The sequence below is a fragment of the Pteropus medius genome, unplaced genomic scaffold (genome assembly GCF_902729225.1).
Source record: "Pteropus medius unplaced genomic scaffold, Ma_sr-lr_union100, whole genome shotgun sequence".
NCBI lineage: Eukaryota > Metazoa > Chordata > Mammalia > Chiroptera > Pteropodidae > Pteropus > Pteropus medius.
In genome coordinates, this window is record NW_024349799.1 from 8,538,741 (window position 1) to 8,566,449 (window position 27,709).

Below are 27,709 nucleotides of genomic sequence, written 5' to 3' on the forward strand. Positions count from 1 at the left end.
ATTAAAGAATAGTGTTGTGGTCATAGGTGGAAAAAAAGTCACAAGATATATACTGTAATATTTATAGATAAGAAAAGATTGGAGAGAAAGATAGTATATACAAAAAATAGACAATGAAAAACAAATAAACACAATTCTCTAAACAAGAAAATCTAAAAAATGGAATAGCACAAAACTTTAAATATATAAACCCTGAAAACTCTCCTGAAATAGAAGATTTCAATATACATATTGAAAGGATACACCTTATTCCAGGAAAAATTGACCAAGATTGGTCAACACTGGGAATACCCTAATAAAATAACCAGGCTTCAAAACCACAGACAGCCAGACAAAATGATCAAATCACTTATATGGGGGGAAAAAATCAGGCTGGCAACTGACTTTTCCACAGGAACATTCAGTGACAAAAGCCATTGGAATAAGATATAAAACACTTAAATAAACTGAGTCAAGAATTTTCAAGTATAAAGGTCATAGTTTTGACCCTGCAAGAATTCATGGATTGTTGTTCCCTTGTGAGCCCTTTTTGAGGAACTTACTAGAAGACATCTAGGAAATAACAATGGAAACTTACAAGGACTGACAGTAAGCACAAATCCAAGACAAAACAAATATGGGAATAAAGGTGAAAAAATAAAATTTAGAAATGCTACAATTCATAAAAATGAGAAGAAAAAGGAGCGAGTGGGTACAAAGTAGAATAAGCTCTTGGCCTCACCTATTATAACTGGAAGTTGAAGATGACAAATCAAGAAGTAGAAGTTTAAGCATACTTAAGAGCGCAAAAGTAAATCCAAAGAAAGACAGTACTACTGACATTAGGTAATGGGGGAGGGCAGAAAGTATACGTTACAGTAGGAAACCAAGAGAATACACACACACACACACACACACACACACACACATCAGGGACTAAGGATATTTTATAAAGGAAAAAGTGTAACCATCAGAAAAAAAAAATACACTTTTCTAAGTATCAGACTATTTAAAAATTTTTCAAAAGGCAAAGACAAACAGAAATGAAAGTATGAAGGTAGGCTCTACAAATTGCCTTTATTACAATATAGTCTCCCAACAGCCTTGGCCTTTAACACGGCCAGTTCCCCAATAAGTGGCTAGACATATGACTGGTCTTGACAGAAAGAAACAGATACTTTTTCTAGATACTTAAGTGATTTCTAACCTGCCAAACTTTCAAATCTAGGGTACAAAAGTTATTTTCAAATGACTACAAGTAAGACATTACTGATGCACCTTGTCACTGGCAAATTTTATTGCATCTACTTTAAGGGTCCAATTAACTATTTGTTAGAAATGAGTTTGAATATCTTGTATTTATGAATAAATAGACCTGCCATCCAAGTCTAGCTGGCAGTTCGCAGAACCACAAAATTTTAATAAAAACCAGTGATGTCTCAAAACTACAGAACATCAACATTTAACTTCTTCATGCTCTACTTAATAAAGCAGAGGATTTACTGCTAAAAGTAGATTGTCAGACTATGTTAATCAGACTATTCAGTTAATCAGGTATATTGACTATCTTCTCTATTTTTGACATCAACCAAAGTCCATTCATTTTTTTCCCACCAAAATATGAACTTCGGACACATTTGTTTCGTTCACTACTCTAGCTTCAGTACCTGGAAATATGTCTGGCACACAAATGCTAAATAATTATTTGTTGAATGAATAAATGAATTTCAATTAAAAGTTTTTTGCTTGTTTGTTTTTTAATAAACTTCTAGTAAAAACATTCTAGTCCTAGAATCCTTTAAGAAGGCATTAAATAAGTCCTGGTTTCCCCATTCCACATGGATGAGTTCCCCAACAAAATTCCCTAGGGCCTCCAGGGTTGAAGCTGCCAACTAAATAGACTGCCAACTGAACAGAGCCAATATTAACTCTATATCTAGCATCTGCCAACATGAGAATTTTTACTATTGTTAATGTAACATTCTCCTTTTGGACACAAGGTACATTGTTGTCTCAGGATCAAGCTAGGGACTCAGATTTGTTACCTATTCTTGTTAAACTGGATTGCAAAGTCTGTCATGTGCTGCAGAGCTTTGTTGGTGAAATTCATTTCCATATAGATGTGCCCTTGGCGATGAGTAAATGTTCCGGAAATCTCCAAGCCTTTAGCCTTTACTGCAGGCAGCCAGACCTGAAACACAGTACAAAGCCCAATGGAATCAGACAAGATTTATCTCAATGCTATTTGTTTTTGAATAAAGATAAAATCTCACTTCCTTAGGCAATTATGATTTTTTTATATCATAAATATCAAGTCGGATGCAAAAGTCTCTAGATAAAATTATATTTTCTGAAATTGAGATAATTCTCATTTAAGAACCAAAAAACCAAAAAACAAACAAACAAACGAAAAAAAAAACCAGTCTATGAGAAACCCTGGTTTATTTTCCATTTTCTGTTCAACTTGGTCATTTTACTGCCTTTGAGCACTGCTATCAAAATGATATACAAGGAAAAGAGACATTCCAATGAGTATAATGTGGTTTTTATTGTTAGTAGCTTTGGTAAAAGGCTTAAAAGGGAAGAAACTGAATTTACTAATAAAAATGCATAACTATAATCTTTGGAGGCTTTTTTTTTTATCATTACCAAAACCATTATTGGTGATCTCCTTAAGGGCAAGGACCATGTCTTGTGTATATTTTTAACTCTTGCTATAGTTTCTGGTAAATAGTACCAAATGTCGCTTATATAATCTGAATGAATACCTATTTTCTCTATATAATTCATTCATTACCCATCCCTGGCCCCAAAACTTTTAAATTTCCATCTGAGCATGACATCAAGCAAGGCTGAGACTAGAAGAGCACCAATGACACAAACCTAAATCAGAACTCTAAAAAGGTACACTAAAATCCATGAAAACCAGACTTCAGCAATGGTACTCTAGAATCCACATGAAACACTGATGGAAAAGAGAAATGGAAGGAATGAGAAGTAAAAATATTACTTCTCTATATTGTATTTTCCCCCTGCTGTCACACTGTATATCAAATTTACACTAGACTGACTTCAGTGCTGAGAAACTAGATATTTCTAAACATGAGAACAAAACTCGAATACTTAGTATTTCCAATTTTAAGTCTTATTATATAAATGATTAACCAAGATGCTATAGTACAGTGCTTCCTATTACTAAATTTGAGGACAACTTTCACCTCAAATTCTCCAAAACAAGGGTCCAAATCTTGAATTTATTATCAGTGGAAGTAACACAAATATTAGAAGCTTGGTAATTTGGGTCCTGTCCATTAAGACAGTGTTGTTTTACTTACAGCTTTGGGAGCCACATATCCACCAGGTGCCATGCCTATCCCTGTGGAGAGTTCAAATAGGTCATTCAGACCACTGCTGACCACAGCAGGAGTAGGTGAAGGAGCAAAGGTTGCAGGCACTGATGATGGGATGAAGGATTGTCCCACCTGCAGGAAAAAAAGGGGGGAGGCATCAGGAAGAACAGATTAACAGTCCTTAAAATGTTGCTATATATTTTAGTGGTATTGACAAATCAATAAGAACACATCATAATTACAATATTCTTAGGAGCTGCATTAGTATATTCTTTGTCCTTTTAATCATCGTTGATAAGATACACGCTTTAGAAGTTCTATCAAGAGAGAGTAATCAGTAGGATCAGGAACACAGTGATCCAAGATTTTTTGTTTGTTTCCAATTTTAGCTTCCATGATTCTGTGCAAAAGGCCTATAGGTACCCTAAAGAAGGAGAGTTTGTTTCTACAGAAAGAAGGAGAAGCACCCAACTTAGCAGTTCCACTTCCACTTAGGTCCAGGCAAATCTTACTTCCCCATTTAAGCATAAATATCTAGCAGGAAACTCTCCTGTGGGAGAAGGATATTCACATCCCCCAAACTTATAAGGAGAGTCTTTCATTCTGAACCCGAATGACTCTCAAGTTTTTTTAGATGACACCAGAGAATAAGAGCACTCTCAAGTCAAGATGGGAAATTCCATTTCCTTTAGCTCTTTAATGTTAGGAAGACAAAGATTTCTAGACACCAGAGCACCAATCCCTAAAGATGCCTCTATACCGTATGTGGCATATGACCCCAAAGATTCCAAGTAATCCTATGCTACTTTCTACTCTTCATATACTGCTATAAAAGTTCTGGTGTACAGTGCTAGACAGCAGCGGTGGCTGGTCTGAGAATGTGTGCATAGCAAAGCCATCAAACGGGGCAGCGCATCCCATGGTGAAAAAAACGGATGGCACTTACTGCCGGACTTCCTCCAATGCCCCCGCCAAGGTCACTGCCAAGCTGAAAGAGAGAAAGGAGAGAGAGGAGAGAGAGGTAGAGTTCATTTAGCTAAATACTAGATGCCCATATAGAATCTGTAAATTGCTCTACCAAGTTGCTGAGAATACATGCTACTCAACTTGTCTACCAGAGAAATACTAGATTGTAAAGAAATACATCCTAGGGGAACTGAGTGGTGATTGTGATGGTGTATACGGGTTTCGAGAAAACTTGGAAAGAAGATGGAGCTGGGACATCTTGGGGATGTTTCAGATCCAATCTTTCCACTGGGGTACACAGGCACAAACCCAAACAGAATCTAAAGGGTTTTCAAATTCCAAGAAGTCCTATCTTCAAGCAGTATATTTTGAATTTTTTTTTCTTTTAAAGGAAAATAAAGGGGGAAAAAATAGAAAAGCAAAGAAAAACTAAAATGTGCTTTGATCTACAAAACCTGCTGCCCCACTGGGAAGGAGGGAACCAAACCAGTACTGAGTTGCAATTTCAAGCTTCAAAAATTATAGGTAGAAGGAGAGTGATTTTTAGAAGTTAAAACTTTCCTAAGAAAGAAAACAAGCTGGGACAGGAAAGTATCCTACTTAGGAAGTGGGAAGGCATACAGTGCTTCAAATCTCTCTCGTAGTCAATACTACTCAGGAGAAATGCTGTGATTTATTTAGAGATCATTAGAAATGATGCTAACTATTGGAGAATTAGACTAACTCAATTAGCTAGGTGACAGGACAATAATCCCACATGGTCTTAGTTGTGCCTTTCCCGTTCTCAGGGCTCTTATATAATTCACCCTGAAGTGAATCTTCAATGACAAAGCGTTAAAGAATTGAAGCTGAAAATAGTCGGCATGAAGAAACATAAAACACACATATACACAACTAATGGTGCTGTTTAAAAAGCAAAAACCACTTTTTTTTTTTTTTTTTTTTGGCTACAGTTCCACGCCCGCTTCTTCCTTAATTCTCACTGTGCATCTAAAATTCCTCCTTGAATCACCAAACATCTTGTGTCTGCTTTACAAAGCAATGTTTCCTTTACTGTCTGTCCTTTAGTGGTAGAAACGTGGAGATCCTTGTGCTGCTGTTGTGTTAAAAACAAATTGTATTGGTTTTCAGGATTTGGGAAAGAGGATTTATCCAGCTTCTCAAAGAATAGATATATAAAGCAGGGTGGCTAAAATCTAAAAAAAATCTGTGTAGAAAAACAGTGAGACCTCTGACAAAATTCTGTTTCCATCATGACAAAAAATAACCCAGGTAGGTGCTTCATAACTGGCATTAATAAGTACATTCTGCACTAAGCTCTGGAGCATTCGAAACCTCAGGAGACAACATGTCTGAAATCTGGTTCCTGAAGGCTACTTACTAGTTGGACATGGAACAAAAATCACATGCATAAACGAATAAAAAGGTCATCACAACTAAGATGTTGAAAAACTGGAACAGTATAAAAGCAAATAGAAAAATATTACACATCTGCTTTCTCCCCGGTTCTAGAATAGCACACACCTGCAGCATGACATCTGAAAAGCATGAATCTCCTTTTATTCAAACAAACACTGATATAAAGTGTACTGGAATACAGGCACTGCTGGAAATGTAAAGATGTCAGGCAATGAGGGGAATACATAGATGAATAAGACAGGTTTTGCAAACTGGCAGAAGAAATAAAACAAATGCAAAACAATACAGAATATATGGGAAGTTCTGCAGGGAATTTCTGAAGGAAAGAGCCTCCTTTTGGCTGAAAGATAATGAAAAGTTTCAAAAAGGTGGTAGTGTGGGATTATAAAAAGTAAAAATGGGAGATTATTTTTTTAAATAGCTGAAGGCTGAAAAAACATGAGTAAAAGCATGATCAAGAAGAATGAGTATAGTTCAACTGAATTGGAGCAAAGGATAGATATGTGAGGGGTTGGGGGATAAGTCATAGAAAATAAGTTTGCAAAGAGAGGCTAATTACAGGAGGTCTTTAGTTTTTAATTTTCCTTCATAAAAACCTGGAAATTTCTTAAGGCTAAAATTCTAGCTTTCTAAGAATACTAAAAACCACTTCAATTGTGTTCCATTAACCATGGTTTTCAACCTTAGATACACAATGGAATAGACCACCAGTATGTGTATGGGGAGGGAGATTTTAAAAAATACAGATGCCTGAGTCTCACTCCCAGAGATAGTAATTTAATTGTCCTGGAGTATAATCTGAGCATCAGAATTTTGAAAAGCTCCCATGTTGAAAACCACTGGCTTAGAGAATTAACTATTACTTGGACTAAAATAAGATTCATCTGTTCAGAAATGACTTGGGCTAACTCTTAAGTAAAATAAAAAGGAAATTAGAACTTGAGTAGAAAGAAAAACCCCTTCTAAGGAAGGAGAGGATGCAAAATGCCTCATTTGTCCTGATGCTTTCATCTAGTTTTATGACTTTCTAAGGCTTACTCCTTCTCCCAACGATCACTGTCCTCCCTGTGGTCAGGGTTACAATCTAAATTCGAAAGAGATGGAATTATGAACCTGGCTGACACTCAATGGCAAGAAAGAAAAACGACACTAGAAGAGAAATAGCAGCTTTATCAAATTGCTAAATTCAGTAAAAGGCATCAAGAAAGGGCACTCCACCAGTGGTGTTTAGGCCAAAGCCCTATTTAAGCCCAATTATAATCTTTATTTTCTTAGATATCATTCTCATTTTTGAGTATTATATGAACATTATCTTAGCTGGAAAAGATCTGAATGTACTCTCCCCTCAATGCTGCTCGTGAATTTAATTCAAAACCAAGGAAGAAACTAAAAAGAAATCACACTACTTTTATGTTCAGTACAGCAGATACAACTCAGCTAGAATTAAGAACTCTGATCTTACAGACACAGGATCCGAGGGATATTAGAGACACATAGCCGGAAATATAAAGGTTCACCTAACTACGCTATGTTCAGAGAGTAAAGGGAAAGGAAAATTTCAGTATGTTTTCTAACTTGCAAAATTGAAGCTTTTTCAGCACCATTTCCCTTGACTGAAAAAGATTCTAAGGGAAGTTACTATCCTCCTCTCTGAAAATATGACGAAGGTGACAGTACAGTGATGAAATCAGTGACTAATACGGAGATGACAGCAGGATGGAAGCCAATTACCCCGTGAGTGGCCTTTCCCCATCTACAGTGACAAGCAGGGTAATGCTTGTCAAAAAAAAAGGGGAGGGGAGGGAATAAAGGAAAGGGAAGAAAGGAACAAGAGGGAGAGGAGAAGAGGGAAGGGAAGAGAACGGGAGGGGAGGAAGAAAGCAACGAAGCCAAATAGAATCCAAGAATGTTGTTTTCATGTTGGCCTGAACTAGCCATTTCAGTTCAGTTGCTAGATTTATCTGTTTGGTAATACAAAATCAGTCGAACTAGGATTTGTAAAACTTGTGAGCTGGTAGGAGTCAGAAGTTCAAAAGAATAAGTGTGTAGGGAATGGCTTTAGTCTCAATCTTAGGTGTCTAGATACTATGTTTTAAGCGTATCTCGGAGCTGTCCACTTCCTACTGCTCCCAGGACTGCCTTACTAAGACTGCCAGGAAAGATGTCAACTATAAGCTGACTAAATCAGAATACAGGAAAATGAAGGAAGGAGAGGTGTCAATTTCAGGAAAAGACTATTTCAAATGCTGAAAGTTGAGCAATCTAAATTTCCTGCTAGTGGTATAGTTCCCTCAGTCCCCAATCTAAATCGTAGTAGCTGTAGTCATGAAAAGGCATATTTGGCTACTATCAGAGTGGCCACTTTACCATGCTTGAAGTAGTACTGAATGGGGCTCAGTTCATGTTGAACTACACAATGTGTCCTTACACTGTTAATTCAGCAACTGGATAAAAAACACTGAATTTCATGGTGACGCATTATAACTTATGGGCTAAAGGGATTTTAGCATGGTTTCATGAGCTCTGCAGCACAGTCAGGATGAGCAAGAAGGTTGAGAGCTGAGTTCGTAGCTCTAATACGGCTAGATACCAAAAGGAAAAACCCTCAATTAAATGGCAATATGTTATATAGCAGAAATATAGAGAGCACTCAAGACTAAAGTTCTGTAAGAAACAAGTCTGCCTGACTCTAAGAAAAGAAAAAAAGAAAAGCTTTTAAAAAAGAATGTCAACTGAGATGGCCACTGAGTAGACCAAAAAAAAAAAAATCCCAGAAATGATCACAATGACTGCTCTGGATTAGCCTCTTTGAGGTACATCTGACCAGTCCAAACTATAGCTACCTCTTCTAAAACTGTGGAGTTCTTTCAGTATAATGAAGACATATTCTTAATTAGAGGTGTAGATCTTAAACTCAGACATTTTCTTTTGCTCCTGTCTAGTTACTAACTCTTTTACTTGATGCTTTCCAGAATGGATTTAATTGAAAGGAGAATAAGACTTCAGGTCATAAAGATTACTGATAAGCATGATTATTCAGGAGTCAAAACAGAATGATGTAAAAATAGTATACAATGATTCTGATCACAAACAATAAAACATACTAAAATCTTATTGCTATCAAAAACATCAATTTGTGTTTTTCTGTTTAGGGTTTTAGATTTTAGAAGGCAGACACCATCTCCTAGGTGAAAGTATGATTTTCAGCTGTTGGGCTGCAAACTTTAATGTGATGTTCAAAAAGCTATTCAGAAAAGCACCATAAACTATAACTAATCATATTGGTGAAAAGAATCTGTAAATAGCAAAATAGCTTTAATAGCAAAAGCTATTAAATTGATGGCTAAGAAGAGACTTTAATATGGAATAGCATAAATGACTTATAGCATATAAAACCAACAGAACACTCCTTAACTTGAAGAAAAAAAGGCTTCTATCAGCAGAAAAGTAGGGGATGTAATAGACTAACTACTCCCTGAGATGGGACAGAGAACAGAATGTGACACAAGTTCTTAAAGTGGCCAATACCAGTTTCTTAGGTGAGATAGAACTCAATGTGGAATATCCACAAGAAAAGCTCTGCATCCTGTCTCATTTTCCTTTGTAGTACTTACTACCTGACTACATACTTATGTGTCATCTGTGTCCCCCAACTAGAATATAAACTTGTCACAACTATATTCCCAGTATATAGAATAGAGCCTGACATAGAATATTTATTGCATAAATGAGTGTTTTATCAACCATATAAGCAGGACTATTTGCAATATTATTTCTTGGGGAGATTCGTTTCTTAAAATTAATCATTTTATTGGAAAAATTATCACAAGATAGACAGAAGGCTGACAAAATTGTTTCATCAACTGGTCTAGTGCACCATATCGGTATCAACCTTGCCAACACATATGAACAGAACCAACTGGGGGTGGCGGGAGGATCACCCCCACCCCAGACCAAAGGCTTTTATAGAGAGGAAATGTATTGTCTGAGTGGTTTTGACAGCCAGTTTTCAGCAGAAGAATGCCCTTCACATCATTTATTTGCCCTGAAAGTACTAGTGCTTTATATCACAACTCACTGCCAAAACAGATAGGAAGATGTGATTTCATGGCTCTACTTAAAAGAGGGTAAGATGAACAATCTCATTCCTTTTGCTGCAAGACAGATGTGTGAATTTATCCAATTCCTCTTTCCATGCATGTATACACATCTACAATCCTTCTCAAACTAACTTTCTTTTGTTTTTGTTTTTTACGCCTACAGCACCTGGTCTTCCTAGGTGGTCTCCCATCCAAGCACTAACCAGGCCCAACCCTGCTTAGCTTCCGAGATCAGACAATATCAGCCGTCTTCTCAAACTTTCATGTACCTCCTGGTGGCATGCTAGCCCAAACTCATACACCCAGGGAAACTGTGAGGTAAGGCATTGAGAGGCCTAGGGCAAACATATCTTGTGTTTTCTCTTAAACATTCATGTAATTTTATATTCTAAACCATAACACATCATTGTTTAGTCTGTGTTTACATTACTTACCATCAAGTAAGACTGACATATAATGAGCCAAGTTTATTCCGCAGTTTCAAATGCACTCTGTACTCTGCTATATACTCCAGGGACTGTGTACCCCAGTTTGAGAAGTACTAAAGTTAAGTGAGACTGGACTCTATTCTAGAAGATGACAATAACAAACAAATAGGAGGAATCACAAAATAGTGGAAATAATATAAACTTGGAAGTTTTTAAAAAGTCCTGGGTTCAAATCCCAACTCTTGAGACTTGCTATGTGACCTTCAGTTTTCTGTAAAATGGAGCTCAATACCAGTCACCTTGTAGGGTTATTCTGAGGATTAGAAATTATAAAAGTTCTAGCATAGGGACTGGCACAGACATAGACATTTAATAATTGATAAGTATTTCCATAACTGCCAGAGGCCAGCCCTGACTAAATTTATGCATTGATTAAAAAAAAAAATAGTGGTTACAGAAATGACATTGAAGAATTTACCAGGCAAATGTCGGCCACAATTCACAATGATCTCTCTATAATGCCACTAACTCTAAAACTTAAGCTCTTAAATCACTGCAAAGCTATTCCAGAGGACAAAATATAAAAATGTGAAACTAATATGTACAATGGATTCTCCATGGGCTAAAAAACCTCAAAACTATTACTAAAATAGTTAAAGACTTAAAATATCTGAAAGGTAAAAACCTGAAAGAGACAGAGGGGGAGGTCTTGAAAAACATACAGTGGAGTCAAGAAAAGGCAGTTTCTCCTCTATTCCTCTCCATTCCAGCTGGGCACACTGAGAGCACATTCCTTTGGCAGGAAATCCTTCATCAGCATAAAGAAAGGGCACTCTGGATAATGCTTCCTTTCTATTTTCGATGCACAATAGCACCATTTATCTAAATAGAATAATACACAGCACCTTGGATGAACAAAGGGCTATAATTTAGCCACGGCCTCTGCTGACAGCCTAAAAGTAAAGGCAACAAATAAGCGCAGTTCAATTATTACTTTAGTGAGCCTCACACATGTAAGACTCATTAGTACAGGCTGTATCTTTATAACATGTGTGCGAGAGTCATGTACATGGGGATCAGGTCACCTCTTATACTACAAACCAGAAGGGTTTGCACTGTGAGAAAAGTCACACTACCCAGAATGAGCTGTTTCTTAGGCTCAGTATCAAAGGTGTCAGAATACATACACAGCTTTTAAAATGAACAAACAAAACCCCCAAATAACTACTTTTGTGAGCCTACATCTAAATAGTACAATATTGTGTTCTATATGTAGAACAGATAGAAGTTCCATTATCTGAATTAATTCCAAATCAACGTGATAGTTAAGTTCTTACTAAAAGGAGGAGGAAACTCTGTAGACTTCAAGCAAAAGATAATGCAGCAGTACCCCCTTTTCCACAGGGGATACATTCTGAGATCCCTAGCGGATGCCTGAAACTGCAGATAATACTGAGCCCTATATATACACACTGTTTTTTCCTCTATGCACATACCTATGATAAAGTTTAATTTATAAATTAGGCACAGAAAGAGATTACAACAATAATTAATAAAATAGAACAATTATAATAATATACTGCAAAAAAAGTTATGTGAATGTGGTCTCTCTCTGATAACCAATCTAATAACCAAGATAGCAATTAAGTGACTAAGGGGTGGGCAGTGTGGATATGCTGGACAAAGGGGCAATTTATGTCTCAGGCTTGAGATTTCATCACACTACTCAGAATGCTGCACAATTTGAAACTTATGAATCGTTTATTTCTGGAATTTTCTATTTAATATTTTTTGACCACAGTTGACTATAGGCTGTAACTAAAACTGGAACTACTGTATTTCCTGAATAATGATTCTAGAAAAAGTTACAACTCACTAAATCTCAAAATTTCACAAGTGAAATAATGAAAGAGGGTGAACAAGAACTAATGGGAGGATAACTAGGATATAAAAAGGAAAAAATAACATCATCTAGTGAATAGAGGAATAGAAAATGTGTAGACAATCCAAAAAACAAAACAATTTTCAGTCTCTAATTATGGAGAATGAGCAAGGGTAAAAAGGACCCTGGGATTGAGCAACTAAACCTAAATTGGTTATATTAAACTCCTGGCCAATTTCTGATAAGTTGGATCACGTAACAGCAAATAACAATGGAAAAATGTCCTGTGGGGTAAGGGGTAGGAGGGCAACAAAGGTAAAGCCAGAGAGGTCTACTGTTGTAAGAGGTGCCAAAGAAGCTCATCAGAATATAATTCTTCTGTGGGAATTACTGTCTTGGCTTACGGATCAATTTTTAATATCTCTGCCTAACTCCAGTTGTAATTTCATTTGGCTCAATGTTTTCAACCTAAATGCAAAATTAAAATAACCTAGGTATCTTTTTAAAAATACCAATGTTTAAGTCCTGTCTCCCAGAAAATCTGTTTAATTGGTCTATGGTTGGGCCCAAACACTGATAGTATTTTTAACAGTATGGTACTAATTATGCAGCAAGGAGTTGAGAACCACAAAGCTTGAAATAAAAGGTTAATAGCTGCCATGCTACATTAGCAGTACACCACTGACCTCTACGGGTAAGGTTCTATCAGAAACCAATGATAAGAGCAGCAGCCAGTCTAGAGGCCTTTATGGCTAGCCTTTCTGAAATGAAAACTGACCTAACCCGAAAGCTGCTTGCTAGGCAACCATGTAACTCTCTAACCCTGGTTATATTTTAAATGGGGGTCTGGGTCAAATTCTACCACTCCTAGCAACACTATTCTTCCTAGAGAATAAAAGAAAGAACTTTACTAAAATAATTTCAAGAGTTTCTTGCTCTCCCTCAATTAATTTGTGGCAAAAGAGGACCCCTTTTTCTAGGAGTGTTTACTACTGAAGTCAAGAGAAAAAGGCACCTGGGCTTACCAGCAACTATAATGCAAACATCAAACAGAAGTGGTTCACAGTGGTTACAGATATTCTGTATCTTTTATATGCAAAATGTGGTTTAGGAACCTGGAAGCTTGTTATAAATGAAGACTCTTAGGTCTTACTCTAGACCAACTAAATTAGAATTTGTCTTGTACAGGATGTCCAGGAGATTTATATGCACATTATAGTTTGAGAAGAATTCATTCAAGAAATGACACTATCTATACAGATTAAGTAAAAACTTTGAGGATTAGTTTCCTTTAAATTAGATAATTTGCACAAGAACAATAAAAGCATTCTAAAAGTGGCATAGTCTACTGCTGCCTTATAAACTCATCTTCCACACAGCCAGATTTAGGCATTTCTTGTGTTGTTCTCCTAAAAGGAATCTTGGTTCTCTGAGTAAATGTACATTTGATCCTGTACAGATCCAAAGCAAAAAAAAAGGGAGGGAGGAGGGCCTTGTACTCCTTATCATTTTGATTTCTGGGATATACTTATATTCCAGAATAAGTTGAAGAAAACTGCATATAAATACTTTCTGGGACTGTAACACCAAGTATAACATTTTAAATACTAAAGTCAGAAAAAGTTAAAATTTAGAGTTACACAGGAACATTATTGGGCCTACACAGCAAAGGCTGTATAATATTTAGAAATCAGATTTACTCCTCACCCCCCAAAAAGAACACCTTTTACCAAAAAAAAAAAAGAAAAGAAAAAAAAAGAAAAAGAAAAAAGGCCCATGTGTGACACTGGCTACTACAAGCTAAGAAAGTTCCAACAGCTTCTCTATCTGAAGTAATACTTATAGGAATTCTAATGGATGACTGAATAGCTATATAAAATAAGGAGAAAACTCATTGGTTTTAAGGGCTAGCGAGAGCTAATACAAAGCCCAACAGAAATAACATGCCACTTTGCATCCATGCTAACGTGGGTCAAGAAACAAGATCACAGAATCCTGGGCCAGGCAACCTCAAAACATAGGGACTCTTTCTCCTCTCCATACTTCAAACTTAATTCCTCCCTCTTAAGTTCAATGGGCCACTAGGGAAATTAATAAGTAGAGTTGTTAAGGCATAAACTTGAGGAGAATATAACATTTAACTGTGGTTGATGTGTCCATAGAATAAGAAAAGCTATTTCAACGTTTATAAGGGATTTCTGGAAGTTTCCATGAATAGTGAAATATTTGTCAGTCTCCTGAGTCTATAAGGAGGCTATACAGCAACGCAGAATGATACATAGAAGCTACTGTTCTTATACACCAACTCCGTTCATTAAAAATATGAATATGAAAAGCAAATGCTTATATTTCCAAGAGACACAACAGAAGTGCTCATTTGTGTCACTATAAAAGCTAGAGTCCAGAGCTTGGTCGGTATAGATTCTGAAAGCAGTGACTTTCCATTAGTAAAATGTGCAACCCACAGAGGTATGACAATAATTACTCTACCAGCCAAAGAGTAAATGTACCTGTAGTGGCTGCCAAAAATCCAAGACAAAATACTGCTCATAAAGAAGAAGAGAAAATGCTGGTTTATGTAGCAGAAAATATGGTTGTTTTGTTTATGTAATCTCTTGAGAACACATATTTGGCATCTGCCTTCCAATATGATATAGGGAAATAAATCAGTTTGTTGGGCATCTTAATAGTCGTCAGGTTGACAAACATATCTATAAGCATCTGTCTAAAAGAGCCCATCTAATCCCATCACAGTTAAGTACCTAGTTTGCAGGGAGCAATGTGATGAGACCTGCTATTTTTCTGGCCTTCTCTACACAGCTGGAAGGTCATCCTTAATATTTCTCATTTACTTTGCAGTACAGCAACAAAAATAATTTTGGTTCCCATTGGTGGTACATATTCATAGATACTCTGGACTTTGGAGCCTTTTAAATGAGAATCCTGGAAGCTAATTAAATTGGAAGTACGACATGTTTGGGGAGGGAAGAAGGAGAAAAAAGAACTAATCAAGCAGTACTTCCCAACTGTAACAAAGATACATTTTTTAATACGAATGGCTGCCTCAAAACCTTTTAGAGTTACACAGGAAGCCAATAAAATATTTAAAAGGCAAAGGTTTGAAAGCCTCAGAATAGGATGATCTCTATGAGGTCACTTAAATGCTGTTCAGGTCAAAAGAAGAATTATAGGGGCTATCCAGAGTAAGGAAGCAGGAACAATAATAAGCTCTGAAAAGGACATTAAACATTAAGATTGCTGAATAAGTTGGTTAAACATCAAATAAGTTGGTTAAACATTCTATTTAGAGGCAGGTCAACAAAATAATCCTGTACACTTATATCAGTGGTACCCCATACCACTGATGGACAGTATTATTAATTCTCTAAAGACAAATAATTCTGTCCTTTATCAAAGGACTTTGCTCTGCTTATCAAGGTCTAATTCTAAAAAGCGCTGAATAATTTAAAGTTCTTTAGCATATTAAGAATTAAAAATAAAAGAAAAAGGAAGAAAGATGCTTACCAGACTATCTAATCCTCCTCCCAAGAGATCCACTGCTCCCACCTGCATGGAGGATACCTGTGGCACGTTGACTGGGGGACCAAGGTCAAGGTTTAAAAGGTCCCCCAGAAGGTCACCTTGAGAGGGGATAACCTGAGGCTGTTCCAAGTTGGTGGCAGTGGTGGTGCCAACAGGGCTGTCACCTGCATCAGTGCTGTAGTCATACACACACAAAGAGGGGAAAGGAGAAAAGTCAGTTTCACCCAGAACATAATTACAAGGCAACAAGTGAATGTCAGATATGTAAAACACTGGAGAGAAAAAACCTCTTATTTTATAATCATTTGTTGATGTACATGAAGGGACGACAGCAATTCTTATTTTTATCAAAATATAGTTGCTAAAATGAAAATAAATGTATGCTATATAACCTCATTAGTTGATCAATTTTAATTGAGCACCTACTCTATGAGAGAGCACCATAATGAGAACTCTGGGGAAATATTAATATACATACATATATATATATGTATATATATATTTTGTCTTCAAGAAACTTATGCTCTAAACAAAAAAAAAATCAGCATTCACAAAATGACTAAAAAGCACATTCACTGTGCAACAGCTGAAATCAGCATTGTGTGAATGTCTGCATATTTACAGGATATAGATGAGAAACAAACAAAACCAGGTGGGACTGATTTTAAAGGCATTTGAGAATGGTTGTGTGACTGACTAGACTTTGAAGAAGAATGGCATAGTTATGAGAAACTATTGATCAGAGACCCTCTGAAAAGGAAGGGATGGTTTATGCAAAAGCACAGTAATGAACGATTTGACTAGATTGGTGAAAAACTTACACTGGCAGGGGCAGGGATTGGAATTGTTAATATTTAGGGGAAGAGAAGATAAGAAAAAAAATAATTTTGAAAACTAGTCTGGAGAGTCAATTTTTTATATGACAGGCAATGCAAAATCACTTTTATTTGTTGAAGAAAGAACTAAACATAACATTAGAAAAACATTATTCTAGCAGCTGTGTGCATAATGAACTAAAGTTGGGAGAATGGACATGAAGATCAGCTAACAGTAATCCAAACTGCTACTGCCACTACACTGTAAAAATAAAAAAGAAGTGGTGAGTTCCAAGATATTAAAAGGGCAGCACGGAGGGAAATAATCTTTTCAATAAATGGTGCTGAGTCAACTGGATAGCTGTGTTGGAAAAATTGAGCCTGGACTCTGAAACCTCACAACATAAATAAAAATTAAAGAGATAAATCCGACATAAACGTGAACCTGAAAATCTAGGAGAGTATCTTGATGACCTTGGAATAGATTAAAGTTTCTATAAAAAACAGTATTAAAAAAATACTGATGAACTGGACTTCATTAAAATTAAGAACACGTCTTCTTCAAATGAAAAAATTAAGAGAATGAGAAGGTATTCTCCACAGACAAGGAGAAAATATTTGCAATACACTTATTTGACAGAGGACTTAAGACAACTCATTAGAAATAAGAAAAAGATCAGGCACATCACAAAAGAGGATATACTAGCAGTCCATAAACATGAAGAGGTACTTCATCTTTACTCATCGGGAAAATGCAAATTAAAACTTCAACCAGCTACCACTACACACTCACCAGAATGGCCAAAGTTTAAATGGCTGACAACACTAAGTGCTGCTGAGTACGTGAATCACCTAGAACTCTACAGTACAATCACATGGGGAAACTGGCAGTGTCACCTACAGCTGAATATACATCTATGACTCAGCAATTCCACTCCTAGGTGTATACATGAGGGAAATGAGTATAAAAGTTTAACAAAAGACATACAAGAATATTCCTAACAGATTTATCCATAAGAGCTCCAAACTGGAAATAACTCCAAAAGTACATCAATAGGAAAAGATAAATTGTGGCATATTCGAAAAATGAGATCCTATATACCAATAAATAGGAACACACAACTGATGACGCAACATAGATTAGTCTCACAGACATGCTGCATGATAGATGCCAGACACAGAAGAATAAATATTATAAGGTTCCATCTATATGATGTTCAAGACCAGGCAAAACTAACCTATAGTGATAGAAGTCAAAACAGTTGTTCTCTCTGGAGGGTGAGTATTGATAGCAAAGAGACATGAAGAAGTCTTCTAGGGTGCTGGAATTATCCTTTATGTGATCAGGGTGGTGGTTATATGAGTGTATACATATGTAAAAGTCTACTGAGCTGTACACTACAGATTAGTGCACTATTAACACTAAGATTATTATAAATAATTGTCGATTTAAAAAGTGGGGGGAAAATCCCACAAAGAAAATTCCAGGTTCAGTTGGGTTCACTATAAATTTTTCCAAAAAAGAAAAAAAAAAGAAAAGCAAAACTAATCTTAGATAAATTTAAAAAAGAATAGAAAATGGCAACTGAAAAAATGTGAAAGTAATTCAGACTGCTTATTGAATATTAAGGAATAATTAAGAAAATATTAAAATCTAACTTTATTAGGCTTGATAATATTTTGTGTTTTTGACAAGTCCTTATCTATTACAGTTACCATTTAAAGTATTTATGGGTGAAATGACATGAAGTCTGAGATTTAAAAGACTCTAGCTCCCCATCCCTCGTAAAAACTGTGGCAACAGATAAATGGTAAGAATGGCAAAATAGTGATAACTGTTGAAACTGAGTGATGAGTATATGAGAGTTTTTTATAATATTCTATCTTGCATGTTTTCTAATATTTATATTAAAGTTTTAAAAACGCATTTTAAAACTTTAAAAATTCCATTAATAAATAAATGTTGTCTTAAAAAAACCTAGGTAGGTTTGACAATACTTGGAAACAGGACAAAGAAGAATGAAGAATCAAACTCAGAGAATAAACAAAAACTAAGAAGCAAAAGACTAGTGATGTTCCTTATAATCATAGAGGAACTGGAGGGATAAAGGGAAAAATAATATGCTGTTTTCAATTTGTTTAGTTTCAAGTAAGAAAAATAAGTAGAGAAGTCCAACAGACAGCTAAGGACAAGGGACTGACAGAGTTAGAGAAGTAGATTTGGGAAGAATTTCAAATACATATTTTAAGTGAAATCAGCAGAGTAACAAAGAATAAGACTAAGATCAAATGTTGGCTCAACTAGTTACTAGTTGTATGATCTTGGGCAAGTGGCAACTTTTCTGAGACAACGTTTCGCCATCAATAAAATTATAACCAAAGAAGTAAATAAAATAAAATTGTAACAATGTCACTAAAACACATGGTTCTATTTTAGGGAGGATCAAATAAAAACATGGTGTAAACTATAAAGGCTTGTAATAGATCAGTGGTACCTGTGTTTAGTAGATAAGTTCCCTAGGGGAATACATAGAGATGCACAGAAAAGAAGGTTCAGAATGAGCCTTGTGATAATAACCAAGATTAGTGATCGGAGAAGAGAATGAACACAGAACTGCAAAGATTAAAGAGAGAAAAATAATCTAAAAAAGATAACTTAGGAGAAAAAGTGTCAAGAAAACCAAGATGTGAAGTATCCAAATGAGGACAGGAGTGGTGGTGCAATATAGCCAAAAATAAAGTCAAAAAGGGAAGCAATTTCATATACACCTGGCAAGAAATGTATGAAATCTTCATAAATGGTATATCTCTGCAATATGAACATCTATCATCTTATGATGTGTGCCATGTAGGAAATGTGAAAGAACACAGGGATTTATCAGTACCTCTAAATAGAAGGCAGAACAGGTAACAATGCATATTTTCCTTCACTATAATAGAAAGGGAAGAGTATTATAAGAAGACAAAATGAGGTGAAAAGTACATGATTCTATACATTCTACAAGTAAAAAAAATGGTAAACCGTTATTATGCATTCTTTCTAAATAGAGAACATAAAAAATTAGCATGAAATTGTTTCCCATTGTGAACTGCACAATTGTCATTAAAGCAATATCTTTAAAAGGTGAGATTTTTCTAAATTAGACAACTATTTACCATCTCACCCCTACAGAGCAGCTGACAAGTCTAAGTATAGAAAGCAATACAAAATGAAAAAGTACTTTTTAAATCACTTTCCCAAGTAATTTAAAAATATCTAGTGAAGTAAACAGTTTTAAATGCTCAGAAGAGGCAGAATAAGGTCTTACATACAGTGTTGCTGTATTTCACGTCAGAGGCATATCATTTAATCTTATGCTGCTGAAGAGAGCTAGGTAATGTCAGTACTACAACAGACATGCCATTCGAGGCAATATGTTATCCCTATTATTTCAAAAAAAGTTTTTATTTCTACATTTGTGTTTCCTTTAAAAACACAAAACAAGCATAAATGACCACATAAGGCAGGGATCCTCAACCCCTGAGCCACAGACAGAAATGGTTCATGGCCTGTTAGGAACCAGGCTGCACAGAAGGAGGTGGACAAGCAAAGCTTCATCTGTATTTGCAGCTACTCCCCAGCGCTAGCATCAACGCCTCGGCTCCACCTCAGATCACCAGGCATTAGATTCTCAAAGGAGCATTGGTCCCTGGTGTCAAAAAGGTTGGGAACCACCAACATAAGGAATTGTCAAGGTAACAAATTAAAGGCTATTAATAAGACCTTATGTAAGAGATTGTTTCTTCTTACATAGTTTAAATACTGGTTCTTTTCTTGTGTTCTAGAAAGAGTTGCTTTTGTTTCTTGATTTGTTTCACTTTCTCCCTCCCACTTGAGGGTCAAAAATTATCAGGATAAAAGTAATTTAAATGGCATATAGATATGGTTACAGTGGCAAGTTAAAACAGAAAATCCATATCTATTATCGAAACTTGCAGCACAGACTGGGAGGTGTACTTACAAGTTAAATGGTCCTATCTAGAGAATGTTAAATATTATAAGGCCTAATTCTTACGAAGCCACAGTCTCTTTCAAGTGAAAATTACAGCACCTGCCCTGAAACCAAAGATTCAACTCAACTAAAGGCTAATGAAAGATTACTAATTTTCTTGGGTGTTTCTTCCTTTCTGTTTATCTGTTTAAATAGAGCCTAAAACGCTGACTACACTAATTTGTAAATAATTCTTACCCTCTGGCTACTCATATACCACTTAAACGGCAAAATATATTAGACAATGGTACAAGACACTCATCAATAGAAGTGCAATTACTCTAACCACTCTGGGGTCAAATTCTACTTAGATTTAAGATTTATTATGATTAATGAAGGAAATTCTGAAACGATTATAAGATACCCACTATAAGAGCTTATTAGAGTACTGCTCCTTCCAAATTAAAATTTTGAGATAGGTAAAAAGCCAAGAGTTCCATGTTACCTGAGAGCCTATTCATAATAAAATTTCTTACTGAGACAATCAATTTAATTTGGTAAAAAGAAAGAAGTAGAGGTCACTGAAAAACTATGTCTATATAGAACCTAGGCTGCTTTTATAAACACTCCTGCAAATACTATTTCATTAACAGCTTAACAGCATAAGAGAAGCAGTATCTGCTACCATTATCCATAAGCTTCAACCAAAGTTACAGTAAAGGATAAAAATAGCTAAATGTACAGGTAGGCTTTTTCCAAGTTTTCAACTCTGGGAAGATTTCTAGCCTCATCTTACTGGAGACTTAGGCAACTTTTGAACTTCATCAGTTTAGAAGATCTTCATCATAATTTTCTAAACCATAATCTTACCTACTCCCAGATTTGAACAGTGGGGCCTTTCACCTATTGTGTGTGGTTACTGATACTCAGATGGAGGCTGTAAGGGCAATATAATAGGTTTACAAAATGCATAGCAGGTTGTCTTCTATGTATAAAAGCATGAGGAAGACCAACTCTGCCTAAGCAAAGAGTTACTCCTCAATCAAATCTAGTTTCACCTGCTTACCTCCCATGATGTATTGGCAAGTGTTTGCGATGGATTCCATGACTTCCTTCCACAAAAGCATTGGGAGGCTTGTGGTACACAGAGGCCAAAGAACCAATGTGACAGATTAGCTCATCCAGCAGAGTTGGCTCAATAAGATCTGTCTCCTCAGAGATCAGTGGCTTCTCAGACAAGACTACTTCTTTGGCTGTGACAGGGTCCGTTGAGAGAAGGCGCCAATAAATATAGCCTCGATCTCGAAGGTCAGGATTATCGGAATCCTAATGGCAAAGGCAGGAAGGTTTGAATGAAACTTTTCTTCATACAGAAACCCAAATGCTGAATTTATTATAGAGGCAATGTAGTGATTTATACAGAGTTGATGATTAAGACTCAATTTAGACTTAATATAGTTTTAATATAGTCATAATTTTATAATCTCTAATGTTTCAAAGAATTAAAAAAAATTGAGATGGGTTAATCCTAAAATTCAAATTCAAAGGGGAGTTGGGAAAAGTAAAATAAAGTTTAATCTAGTGAAAAGTAACTGCTTGAGATGGCTTTGGGACATAAAATTTTTTTAACTGCTATAAATATTAGCAAGATTATTCATAAAATATATCATATATATTTCACCCATACTTCCTTTCTTCATTTCTATGGAGACACTGGCTAGGCCCTGGAAATAGAGAGATAACAACCAACAGTGCCTGAATTTAACGAGCTCACAGAGTATTCATTATTATAATGAGATATTATTATTTTTTTTTTTAAAAAGCTGTTAAAGAGAGCATATAACTGCTTCCAAAAGAGGTGATACTTGAATTTAGTGGTCTTGTTTTTCTGTGGTAGTTTTAAAGTAATTTTTACATGTTCATGGCTAAAAAAAATGATCATCAATGCCACATCATGATTTAGAAGTATATAAATATAAGTCTCCCCCAATCATCCAATCCTAGCCCACCTTAACTCCCAACCCCAAAATAGCCATGTTAACAGTGTGATATTTATCTTTCTCAACAGCTCCCATGCAAACACATATTTATTTTATACAAAACCAGTTTGACATTATATACACTGCTCCGCAAGTTGCTTTCTGTATTGCCACATACACCTGGTTTTCCTCTGTATATGCAACACTGCATATTATTTATTAGTGCCTCATTAAAGGACATTTTGATTGTTGCCTTTTTCTCCTTCCTCCTCTCCTCTATCCCTCTCTCCCTCCCCCTTCCATCCACCCATCCATCAATCCATCAATCAATTTATGTTTGTGATCATAATAAATATCCTGGTATCTACCTCTCAGAAAAAGTCTATATGGTGGCATTTATTTATGCACAAGTTGTTTCAATGGTATCATGTTATTAAAGGCAACGATCAGTCTGTTTCAATTTCTGATTTAAAACACACATACAAAAATATTTTCTTTAAACTAGGTCAGTTTGAGGGCTTCCATATGAGTTTATTAGTAAATAGATGAACTGATTCATGATTTAGCCACTTAAAGCATATATTCAGCTCAATACAGCAATGACCCTCATAGTTTTGACTACATAGTTTTAAATGGTTTTTCTTAGTCACATATCATTTAACTTGCACACCTAATGAATTGCTGGTTAAAAAAAAAAGAATACTGAGATAGTAGCAAGTTAACAGCATAAAAATGGTAAATTTTACCTCAAAATAATCTTTATCACATTCATAGGTTACATTATTCTAATAGGAATGCATATATGTATATATATTATGTAGCATATCAAAATGTTTACAGTATTTGAAAAGCCAAAGTTTAAAAAAGCAAACAGTGATAATATTCATTTTACATGATTGTTTGGTTTGGTTTGGTTTGGTGGGGGGTAAATTGCTCCTGAAGAAGTGTTTATAAACAGTAGACTGAAACATCCTTGCTTTGATTTTCATTTGGAAACAAAGCATGAACATTATAAAACATAAACAAATTGATTTTTTTAAAAGAGTGGAATACAAGTTTCTTAAAATATCAGGTCAGAAAAGCAACACCCACCTCTGTTTTTGTTGATACATAAATTAAAAGTTCAATTTTAATCTATATATATATGGTCCCCAAAGCATGTCATTTAAAATTCATAGACCAGCTATGCTTTTTATTACACAATTAAAATGAACACTGCAAATCACAGAAGTGGAGAAATTTAGTTTGTCATTATAGATTAGTAATATTGTTAAAGGTATTAATATAAACTTTATATTATAGTTTAATTATATACTGGTCAAAATAAAATATCTTTTACTTCAAATTTCTCATATATCATGCACATATTTAACTAAATGGCCAAAAAAAATTCCTGTGGGGATTCTATTCAAAATTACATATTTCTATGAAAAAAGTTTGAGTCCCTCACACATTTAAAATACTGCAATAGGGCAAACTGCTCGAGATAGAATCACTGGATCAAAGGGTAGACACTGACTTAAGAATATAGTCCTATGAGAAATAAGTGTAAATTTTCCAAGACTGAAAGTCAAGAGTAGGCAAAGACTTCCACTGTTTGAACTCTGCTGTTCTGCGGGCCGACTCATTAGGCCAACTCTAAGCTGACCTTCATTGCCTCACTATCACATGAAGGCCACAATAAATCAAGCCAAGATTTGTGGTGGGGGGGTGGGGTATGATATTAATGTGCTACTTACTATATGTTTGGTGACTCGGAAAATTTGCTTTTGGACCTACTGTACTGCTAGCCCCATAGGCCCTTGTCAGATCTCAAGAAAATAGCTATTAAAAATTTGAGCTTCCAAAACAATTCTTAACAGTCAAGCTCTAAAACAGTAATTCTTAATTTGTAATGTGCATCAATATTTTATTAACACACCAGGAAAGCCATGAAACTGTAGATTTCAATGCCAAATCACAGAGTTTCTCATTCATTATGTCAGAAGTGGGGCCAAGGAATCTGTACTTTTAACAAGCAGCACAGGTGATTTTTATAATGGTGGTCTTAAGTTCACAGATAGAAAAACTAAGATAAAGACTTCTCTTCCATGTACAAAAAGCAATTACTACAGTCTGGACATTTCTGTGTATATTCTTTGCTAAGTACTCTAAAACTATCAAAGCAAAAAAGATAAATCTTTGAAAGGAAGCCACGATTCAAGGGTAGGTTTTCTTTCCCCCTAACTAATAATATTTCTAATTATACCACCATTTTATTTAAAACCAGAAGCACAAAGATTTCACATATATGTCACATGAATTCTCAACACAGATAAAGAATAGAATCAATTACTCCACTGTAGAGATAAGAGAAAAGCAGTATGAAAAAGGTATTTGCTCAGTTGTGTCTTGAATCAGTGGATGTAGCAGAAATGGAACCCCACTACCCAATTTGAATTAACACGATTCAGCAGATCACACTGTCCTCAACTTAAACTGATACTTACAGCCATAAATATTAGTTTCTCATTTCACAAACTAAAGAAAAAAATCCCAATATCCACTGGAAAAGATTTACATAAATGTGCTTATTCTTTTATGCAAACTACTCAGATCTCATCAACTGGACCAAAAAGTCTAGAGAAACTGCTTAATAATTATTTAAGCCAAATATGAAATCATCATCCATAATGATCTTAAAACTCCTAAGTTCATTTATATGTACTGGTTTATGCACAATAGTGCTTCAGGCACGGAAAGCAGGGAATAAGTATTCTCAAAGTCATCCTTAACCTTCAGACTAGAGAAGTCAGCATAGCACAGTGAATAAGGGCAAAGACTTTGGAGCCAGGTTACCTGGATTTCAGTCCTAGCTCTGCCCTCATACCAACTGGACCTCTCTGTCTCAGTTTCCTCATCTATAAAATGGAATAGTAGCAGTATCAAATCCTTATTGAGATTGAATTAACATGTAAAGTACTTACTAGAATGTCTGGTACATAGTAACCACTATACAAATGATTGTTGTTATTAAGATTCTATACTAGTCCTTGTATACAAAGTCTAGTATCAGGACTGTCTGAACCTTTATTTATACCCTGCCCTGTTCTAGAAATTCAGCAAAGCTTACAAAATGCCTCTAAGGCTAGAGAGCATAAATTAGAAATAGAAACAGAAAAATGCATGCCCAATGACCTACACATTTCCTACAGAAGATCTTTAAAACTGATTCTAAGGTTTTGAACAACTGATATGAAAAAGAAATTTAGTCAGTTAAGCCATTCAGAGGGGCAGTTAATTACACAACAATGTATAGGAGAATCCAAAACTGTCCCATACCAACTGGGGCAGAAATTTGTTTAATAGAGCCTCTTAAAGAAGAAAACATATAATGAATAAACAATGACTTTGACAACAGATCCAACTAGGATAGTTTCTCAAGACAACCCTTATTATGGCTGACATCAGTATTACTGAGCACAAGGCAAGTCTATAAGGGGTCAAATACAATGCAGTTTAGATACCTAGCTCTCTACTAATCTTCTAGCTTGATTCAGTGGTGAATTTTAACTATCTGTAAGAACAGAGAGTTCTTGTATTCTTTAAGCAATACTCCCTAAACACTTTACCTCAGGCAAATTTTGATAAATACTGGGAGGTAGTAAGACTGAGTTTGAACTCTGATAAAAATAAAAAATACAGCTCCTCCTTATGTTGCCTGTTAAATAAGGATAATAGCCATTAATAAGCCAATGGAGGCACAGTTGAGAACTTGTGAATACAATGAAACTTACCATGGACACTTGCCTGATTATAAGACTACCTCTATCTTTTTAAAGATGAGCAGAAAGGAAGGAGCAAGGCAAAAATTCTCTTTAGAAAATTTTTAAAAATCCATCTTAATAGAGATACAGATGGGCGATCAAGGGTCTAGACTAGGAAGTCTAGAAAACTCAATTCAATACAGAAACTATTAAATAAACACAATATTACATAAACTGCCTTGATGTATAGAAATTACTTTGCTTCAGGCAAAAGAAGATGCTTAAAAGGGAAAATTTTAAAAATACTTCAAAGAGCTCTTACAAATAAACTTTAGAGGATGTGAAATTAATAACAAGATGACAGCTCAAACTAGGCAAAGTACTGCAAAAGTTTAAAATTTTGATAATATACCACTATAATATGAAAAAAAATGGAAAACTGAGTATCTGAAGCCTGTTCCATGTGTAGATACACACCTTAACTCTTGACAGCCTGCTAAAGTCAACCTGTTTTCAAATTCGATTAAAAACATTACTAAATCATGATAGATTGGTGATCATTACACTTGTTACACTAGGAAAATTAATTATTTTAGTTTCTGTGGATATAAAATGGTGACCTGATCGCTAAGGCATTTGCCACATTCCTAAAACCAGAACCCATCCTAAAAGAGGACCAAAAATATCAAATAATTAAGGGAGCAGCACAAGCATGTTAAAATTAGTTTAAAAAAAAAAAAAAAAGCTACTACTCAAGAAGGCGGAACACGTGAGATCTTTCTCAAGGCATTTAACATCTCTACATGGCACTTTTATTTCAAAACTGATATTAAGTCACCCAGAAGGAGGTACTGTGAGACTCAATGTCATTTTAATACCGGTATGTCCTTTAACACAAGTCTAAATTCAATTTTCATAAATTATAAAAACTAGAGTCAGTGAATTCATTTAAAAGCCATACAATCAGCTAATTTAGTGGAATATGTATAAGAGATGCTGTTTTTATATTTTAACAGGATCTAAAGACTGAACCCTTCCAATTAAAACTTCCCCAAAGGAACTTTCTTGGGGAGTTTCATAATTTCCTACAATTTAAAACAAATCAATCCAAGCTTTTCCCAGATTTCTTACCTGTGTTGCCAAACTCAAGACCTGCTGTACCAGCTCCTGTGTTTCTGACGGTTTCTTGAGAAACAGCTTCACTATGGCAGTAAGCAGAGTGAGTTGCACCTAAGCAGATATAATTTAGTAAAAGATATTTGCATTATCCATACCATCATTTCCAAAGTGGCATTTCTCCAACTATGAATTACTATTACTATTTTGATTAAGAGACAAAGGTTAAAACTGATTCAATAGCAACAATAACAGTGAAAGGTTTTCATCAACTGAAAACTCACCAGCCTCCTATCTCCAAACTGCATTTCTGGCATCAAAAACAGCTTCTTTGTCTCTGGTCCAGAAAATCATTTGTATTTCTTAAAATATATGCTAACACTGTGACGGCAATAAAACTTGTTCCTGACCAAGT

General features: G+C 35.4%; 1 protein-coding gene across 3 annotated transcripts in view; it reads right to left on the bottom strand.

Moving 5' to 3' along the window:
- AP2B1 (adaptor related protein complex 2 subunit beta 1) overlaps positions 1-27,709 on the bottom strand; it is a 102,428-nt gene that overhangs the window by 32,809 nt on the left and 41,910 nt on the right. For 2 of the 3 annotated variants that reach the window (XM_039885947.1, XM_039885948.1), the window contains exons 12-17: positions 27,310-27,408; positions 21,520-21,779; positions 15,650-15,842; positions 4,276-4,317; positions 3,315-3,461; positions 2,025-2,170 (exon numbers count right to left, since the gene is read on the bottom strand). In XM_039885947.1, the coding sequence (XP_039741881.1) occupies positions 2,025-2,170; positions 3,315-3,461; positions 4,276-4,317; positions 15,650-15,842; positions 21,520-21,779; positions 27,310-27,408 (887 nt within the window). The remainder of the gene's footprint in view (positions 1-2,024; positions 2,171-3,314; positions 3,462-4,275; positions 4,318-15,649; positions 15,843-21,519; positions 21,780-27,309; positions 27,409-27,709) is intronic. The other variant, XM_039885950.1, reaches the window with a different exon arrangement.